The sequence below is a fragment of the Lasioglossum baleicum genome, unplaced genomic scaffold, assembly GCF_051020765.1.
Source record: "Lasioglossum baleicum unplaced genomic scaffold, iyLasBale1 scaffold0023, whole genome shotgun sequence".
NCBI lineage: Eukaryota > Metazoa > Arthropoda > Insecta > Hymenoptera > Halictidae > Lasioglossum > Lasioglossum baleicum.
Window position 1 is genome coordinate 1,935,121 of NW_027469083.1, and position 8,003 is coordinate 1,943,123.

Genomic DNA, 8,003 nt, shown 5'->3' on the forward strand with positions numbered 1-8,003 from the left:
AGGACTCTGCGCGGCATACGCTGGAAGAATGTCCAGCGTGGTCGGCACCGCGCAGAGACCTAAGGGGCGTTATTGGGATGGACCTCCCGTTGCCGGTCGTGGTCGACCACATGATCGGCAGCGAGAGGTCAAGAGCAGCGATTGCCTCCTTCTGCGAGATTGTGATAACGCAGAAGGAGGCAGCGGAGAGGGAGAGGGAAGCCGACCCGCTCTCCGCCAGGAGGCTAGCATCGGCGGGGCAACCCCGACGGGGCCGACGGCCCCCGTAAGGGGCCGCAGAAGTAATGGCGGCGGTGGTGTTACTTAGTACTTCCACCGCCGCCAAGGGGGGCTGGCCGTTAAGGCGCCCCCGAGGTGGACAGGTCGCGGGGGGCGAGGTGGAGCAATAATCCCCTCCCCCCCCTCTACAAAGATGCGACCTGCCGGTCGACCCCTCTCCTTATATTTTATAATATTTCATTTTACTCTATATTATAAATTTTATCTTTATCTTTTATTCCCCTTTATTTTGCCCCCCCTTCTTATGTTTGTTGTGTTTTGTCCATTGTATTTATTTACTTATTATTATTTATTTATTTATTGACTTTTATTTTATCTATTTTATCTATACACCTTTTCAATTATTGATTTTATCTTTTATTTTATCATATTTTTAAGTTTTATGCGGGTTGACCAGGGGGGTGGGACGGGGGGAGGGGACAGACGCGAGCCGGAACTCGCCTCTGTCCCCTCCTTGTCGCGTGCGGAAAAAAATACAATGCACCTTGTACGAGTAATTTGCACATGTATAAAAATCGGATGGCGCGGTAACAAAAATTCTAAATTATACAGCACAAGTTGCAGCAATGCATGCGCATAAGTTAAATTACCTGCATACCTCCGTTTCCTCAAACTGTGTGTTCATAACTGGCACTAGGAGGATCGCTGTGCCACCACTGCGAGGAGGCCCAGGAGTCTGCGCGGCATACGCTGGAAGAACGTCCAGCGTGGTCGGCACCGCGCAGAGACCTAAGGGGCGTTATTGGGATGGACCTCCCGTTGCCGGTCGTGGTCGACCACATGATCGGCAGCGAGAGGTCAAGAGCAGCGATTGCCTCCTTCTGCGAGATTGTGATAACGCAGAAGGAGGCAGCGGAGAGGGAGAGGGAAGCCGACCCGCTCTCCGCCAGGAGGCTAGCATCGACTTAGTACTTCCACCGCCGCCAAGGGGGGCTGGCCGTTAAGGCGCCCCCGAGGTGGACAGGTCGCGGGGGGCGAGGTGGAGCAATAATCCCCTCCCCCCCTCTACAAAGATGCGACCTGCCGGTCGACCCCCCTCCTTATATTTTATAATATTTCATTTTACTCTATATTATTGTTCGATGCCGTCGTGAACAAAACCGCGATAGTCCAGCGACCAGCTCAGCGAAGATGAGCACCGCCGTTTACGCCGTTTCAGTATCGCACATACAAACAGAATATGCGAGAACAGACAACCGTTTAGGTCACTTTTTTTGATCGTCCCCACCACGAGAATCAACTCTCGATATTCCGCGCGACGTCGATCGCGCTCTCTTGCCTTCCGGACATGTTAGCGAAAGCAACCATTTGTGACCAGTGCGAATAAACCGTGACCGTGTCGGCCTTATCACCGTCCGTATTAAAGAATTGTACCCGCGATTCAGAACACAAGTACGCGAGTGTCTCGTATCGAAACCTGGCCTCGCGAGAAACCACCAACAGAATAAACTCGTTGTTTGTGGACCAATTCAATAGTGAACTTTTCTTTACAACACGTGGCACCCATCTCGCAGTCTCCTCTTCCGAATCCAACCAGCCTCCATCCGAAACATTGTGGTCCTTCGAGCCGGATAGTTGAGGAGAATCCGTCCACGTCGTGAAGATTCAGTTCGAGCCCTTGGAAAGACCAGACCACACCACGTCGCACGTGGAATCTCCGCCGGAAAAGAGCACGCCATTTTCTGTTACGTCATCAGAACACGCAGTCGTTCGATACGCAATGGATACCATCGACGCATTAATTTCGCAACAGATGCAACTCATCAGTTCAATCCAACGAGCTCTTCGAAATTTTAAGAAGCTCGGTCAAGCCAAAATGACCGCATCGGTAACACGCCAGCGGCTCGCAAACCTGAAGGAGAACTTCGCCAAGTCCCAGGAATTGGACGGAGCCATTGTCGCTTATGCAAGCGAGTCCACCAAAGCAGCTCATCCGTATTTCACGCAGGACCAGTTCTGCGTTGGTGAAGACGCCTTCAACGAAGCTGCAGATTTCATGGCAGAGGTACTCGGATCCACCACCGGTGAGTCATCTGCCTCCAGTAAATCGGTTGCCGATCTTCCTTACCGACCGGTGTCGCGCCTTCCGAAATTGCAGTTGCCTACGTTCGACGGACGTTTATCCCAATGGGAACAATTTCGCGATAATTTCAAATCGATGGTGTTTAACGACAGTACTCTTAGCGACGTAGATCGAATGCAGTATTTAATAACCTGTCTCAAAGGCGATGCAAGCAACGCGATCAGCCGTCTCGCAATTACTGAGAAGAACTTCCGCGTCGCGTGGGAGATACTCGTGAAACGATGCGAACACAAAAGTCGCCTCGTTTCAGTGCACCTTCAAACCCTGTTTGATCTACCAAAAGTCACAGTAGACAATTTCATAAATCTTGGCCGCCTTCGAGACACCGCGAACATAGCAATCGAGTCTCTTCGAAACCTCGGTCGTCCAGTCGAACACTGGGACGACATCTTTGTATTTTGCGTCACCACTAAATTGTCCGAATCGTTGCGAAAAGAATGGAGACTCACGCTCGGCGAGAGTCGTGAGTGCCCGTCGTATGCCAAGCTAGACCAGTTTCTCGGTCAACAAATTAACGCGCTCGACGATTCGAAGCCCGGTGCTGTTGATGTAAACAAACAGGTGTCGCGACCATCCGTTAACCGTCTAAATTTGAAGTCGACTACCTCGCACACCGTCACGCCAAGTAACACGACATGTCCGGCATGTCGGTCCAATCATTTGTTGTACCAATGCGATCAATTTCGTAATCAAACTCCATCGGAGCGATACAAGCTCGTTCGAGCGACCAACCGGTGCATTAATTGTTTTAGCGCGAGTCACGCGGTGAAAGACTGTAAAAGCACGCGCGCTTGCAAGCAATGTCACAAAAGGCATCATACGATGCTGCACTTCCAAACCAGCGACGCACCCGCGCCGCCCTCGGTCTCTCTATTGACAGCGACCGACAATCCAATCGAACAGCCAATCGAGGCAGAAACACCGTCTCACTGCTTGACAAGCGCGATAGCCCGACCCACGACCGTCATTCTTGCCACCGCGTATGTACGAGTCTACTCGAAATCGGGCAATTTTGTGCAGGCTCGAGCGCTCCTGGATCAAGGCTCGGCTATATCAGTTATTTCAGAAAACCTTGTCCAGCTGTTACGCTTATCGAAATTACGAAGATCGATTCGCATACAGGGCATCGGAAATGCCCATACCTATTGTCGTCACGCTGTCTCGCTAACAATCACTCCCCACTCCAGCAGCGCTCCTGCCTTCCCCACTACTGCGCTCGTGCTCCCATCGTTGACGCAGTATAAACCGAATCGAGTCAATTCGCCGTGTCACTATACACACCTTTCGGGACTCAATTTAGCAGACAAGGACCCCATGAGTTCAGACCCAATCGAACTATTGATCGGTGCCGATCTATACGGATCAATCATTCGCGACGGTATTCGAAAAGGCGCCGGTAATGAACCTGTTGCCCAAAACACAGCATTGGGTTGGATAATATCCGGTCCGGTTGCAACTCATGCGTCCTCCACCTTCACATCCATCCATATTTCCCACGGAACTGTACACGAAACGTTCGAGTCCGAACTAAGCAGATTCTGGGAAATCGAGGAGATCCCTCGCACCTCGCTCCCAAGTCCCGAAGACATCCAGTGCGAAAACCATTTCGCATCCACGCATTTTCGCACGCCGGAGGGCAGATACGTCGTCCGTCTTCCCTTCAAGGACAAGTCGTCCACATCGCTCGGAACATCCCGATCCTCCGCGCTGTCGCACCTGTTATTCTCTGAACGCCGTCTCAAGCGGAACCCAACCCAGGCGGCGGAATATACACGCTTTCTCCAAGAATACGAATCCCTTGGTCATATGGAGAAGGTGACACAAACCGACGAGCAATCGTCTCCACCGTACTACATTCCGCATCACGGAGTGTCCCGAACGGACAGCGCCACAACCCGTCCCGGTGGTGTTTAATGCGTCATGTCGCACGTCGACGGGTATATCACTAAACGATTTATTGTTAATAGGACCGAAACTGCAAACTGACTTAACGTCAGTCATCTCATTATGGCGGCAAAGTCAATTCGTCTTCACAGCCGACATCGAAAAGATGTATCGGCAAATATTGATTGACCCACGAGATCGCGATTATCAACGCATTTTGTGGCGTACCAATTCGTCTAATCAAGTACAAGAATACCACCTTAGTACTGTCACCTATGGCACCGCGTCAGCCCCATTCCAAGCTCAACGGGTCCTCCAACAGCTGGTTGAGGACGAAGGCTCTTCGTTCCCTCTAGCCGTCCCCGTGCTACGACACCAAATTTACGTCGATGACTGCATTTTTGGTGCCGACAATATTCAACTGGCCCGGCAAACGCGTGATCAGCTCATCACTCTCTTACAAAAGGGAGGGTTTCGTCTACGCAAGTGGGCAAGCAATCGGTCGACTCTCCTTGCAAACTTGGATCCGTCCGACCATGGACTCGCGTGCGCCAAAGAACTCCGGAGCGACGAATATTTAAAAATATTGGGTATTACGTGGTGCCCGGAAAGTGACCAATTCAAGTTTCGACTTTCCATTCCAAGCCACTCCAAATCCACAAAACGTGGGCTCTTGTCGCTCATAGCAAAACTGTTCGACCCGCTAGGGTGGGCAGTACCAGTAGTCATTACCGCCAAAATCCTCATTCAACAGCTTTGGAAGTTGAAATGCGATTGGGACGATCCCCTTCCAGTCGAATTTCAAACTCGGTGGGAACGATATCGCTCCCTCCTCCACCACTTAGAGTCAGCTCACATTCCGCGATGGACTGGACAAACAGCCGATACAGTTGACGTCCAGCTTCATGGCTTCTCCGACGCGTCCTCGGTCGCTTATGCTGCGGTAGTATACCTTCGCGTCGTTTCCTCCGACGGCAGTATCACCGTCTCCCTGTTGATGGCGAAGTCAAAGGTAGCTCCTGTGAAAACAATCAGCATTCCTCGTCTCGAGTTAACAGCCGCCCACCTGCTTGCACGATTACTGGATTGCATTCAGCAAGCCCTCCACAAGCGTAGCCTTCCATGCGTATGCTGGACAGACTCGACCATCACGCGAGCGTGGCTCAGCAAACCGCCGGCGACGTGGAAAACATTCGTTGCAAATCGCGTGTCCGAAATCCACTCACTGGTTCCAACTGGCCAATGGCTCCATGTCCCGTCAGAGGACAACCCTGCAGACTGCGCCTCGCGTGGCGTTTCAGCGCCGGAATTGGTTTCCCATCCTTTATGGTGGAACGGTCCGCAGTGGCTGCGACTTGTTCCTGAATTTTGGCCATCTCAACCTGCAATAGCAGAGGCACACATTCTCGACGAAAAGAGGAATCCTGTTCCAATTCTTGCATCAACCACGATCGAGCCATGGGACATCCAGACTCGATACTCATCGTGGACCAAACTCCTTCGGGTGACCGCATATGTCATCCGGTTCATTGAGGCAATTCGCCACCATCCTCTCACCTTGTCGCTCACGGGAAATTGCCCGAAGAGTCCAAGAGCAGACCACTCGTTGCATCCGGACGAGATTCAAATCGCCAAGTATTATTGGTATAAAACCATTCAACGGGCATGCTTTCCCAGCGAGTTGTCCAAACTCGTCGCGAAAACGCCAGTACCGAGCTCCAGCCCGCTGTCCAAATTAAATCCTTACCTCGACTCGAGCGAGTTGATCCGAATAAAGGGCAGGTTGCAACACTCCAACCTTCCAGAACCAAGGAAACACCCTATAGTCCTCCGTTCTCACCTACTCCTAAACCTCATCATCTCGCACCATCACCAAAAAACATTGCATGGAGGACCTTCACTCACACTCGCTTCCCTCAGGGAAGAATTGTGGATCCTGAGAGCTCGAACGACAGTGAGGTCGATCTTGTATCGGTGCGTCCCATGCACAGGCGAAGCAGCTAAGGTTCCGACAGAACTCATGGGGGACTTGCCGAGCATGCGAGTCAACCCTCAGTCGCGAGCGTTCACCCACACCGGCGTCGATTATGCCGGACCCATACTTGTGAGACTATCGTCTGGCCGCGGTCACAAAACGCATAAAGCGTACATCTCCATATTCATCTGCATGACCACGAAAGCGGTCCACCTAGAACTAGTCTCAGACTACAGCTCACAAGCGTTTATAAGCGCCTTCCACCGTTTCATCGCGCGTCGAGGTTTACCTCATAGCATGTATTCCGATAATGGAACCACATTCCAAGGCGCGGATCGCGAATTAACCAAAGCACATCGCGATGCCATCCGACAATCAAACTTCCTAAACGAAGTAGCCACTAACCGAGTAGCATGGCATTTCTTACCCCCCGCAGCGCCACATTTCGGTGGCTTGTGGGAGGCCGCGGTGCGCAGCACTAAACACCACCTAAAAAGGTGTGTCGGCGCGCATACTCTCACGTCCGAGGAAATGGCCACGCTGCTCTGTCGGATCGAGGCATGCTTAAACTCGCGACCATTAGGTGCCGTCTCCGATGTCCTTGACGATTACGGAGTGTTAACACCTGGACACTTCTTAATCGGAGCTCCTATCATCAGCCATCCTGAACCGAGCGTACTCGATTTCCGAGAAAACAGACTGTCGCGTTGGCAGCTTGTACAGCGCCTGTCCGAAGGTTTTTGGAAATCCTGGTCGCGCGACTACTTGCATACGCTGCAACAACGCCCGAAATGGCGTGTCGTGCAACAATTGGCCAAGCGAGGTCAAATCGTACTACTGCGTAATCCTAACGCGCCTCCGGCCCACTGGGCCCTCGGTCGGATCAGCGAATGTCATCCGGGCAAGGACGGACTCACCCGAGTAGTAACTGTCAAGACTCAGCTGTCCGAATTCAAAAGACCACTTGAGAAACTGTGCTTTCTCCCAGTAGAAATTAACGCAGAGACGCAAGCTGTCATGGCGGGCGGAACGCCCACTTGCCCGGATGACCCCCCTTCCGGTGCGTCTTAAGTAAAATTGTATATTTGTTTTTTTTGGGTTTTGTTTGTACTGTAGCCCATTTCAACGCGTATTCGACCAACGTCTAGTCCGACACGGTGCGTTCAACAACCAGCGCCTGCATCCTTGTCGAATGTACTCATTCGAGGCGGGCGGTATGTTCGATGCCGTCGTGAACAAAACCGCGATAGTCCAGCGACCAGCTCAGCGAAGATGAGCACCGCCGTTTACGCCGTTTCAGTATCGCACATACAAACAGAATATGCGAGAACAGACAACCGTTTAGGTCACTTTTTTTGATCGTCCCCACCACGAGAATCAACTCTCGATATTCCGCGCGACGTCGATCGCGCTCTCTTGCCTTCCGGACGTGTTAGCGAAAGCAACCATTTGTGACCAGTGCGAATAAACCGTGACCGTGTCGGCCTTATCACCGTCCGTATTAAAGAATTGTACCCGCGATTCAGAACACAAGTACGCGAGTGTCTCGTATCGAAACCTGGCCTCGCGAGAAACCACCAACAGAATAAACTCGTTGTTTGTGGACCAATTCAATAGTGAACTTTTCTTTACAACACGTGGCACCCATCTCGCAGTCTCCTCTTCCGAATCCAACCAGCCTCCATCCGAAACAATTATAAATTTTATCTTTATCTTTTATTCCCCTTTATTTTGCCCCCCTTCTTATGTTTGTTGTGTTTTGTCCATTGTATTTATTTACTT

The 8,003-nt window shown here is 51.5% G+C and overlaps 2 protein-coding genes across 2 annotated transcripts; both read left to right on the top strand.

Annotated features, from left to right (window-relative positions):
• Window positions 1–1,999: 1,999 nt before the first annotated feature.
• On the top strand, window positions 2,000–4,276 carry LOC143219318 (uncharacterized). The gene has a single exon (XM_076445322.1). The coding sequence runs from the start codon at window positions 2,000–2,002 to the stop codon at window positions 4,274–4,276; it is 2,277 nt and encodes a 758-aa protein (XP_076301437.1).
• Window positions 4,277–4,412: 136 nt separating this feature from the next.
• LOC143219319 (uncharacterized) lies at window positions 4,413–7,292 on the top strand. Its single transcript, XM_076445323.1, has one exon. It carries the CDS (start codon window positions 4,413–4,415, stop codon window positions 7,290–7,292), a length of 2,880 nt encoding a protein of 959 aa, XP_076301438.1.
• Window positions 7,293–8,003: the final 711 nt, after the last annotated feature.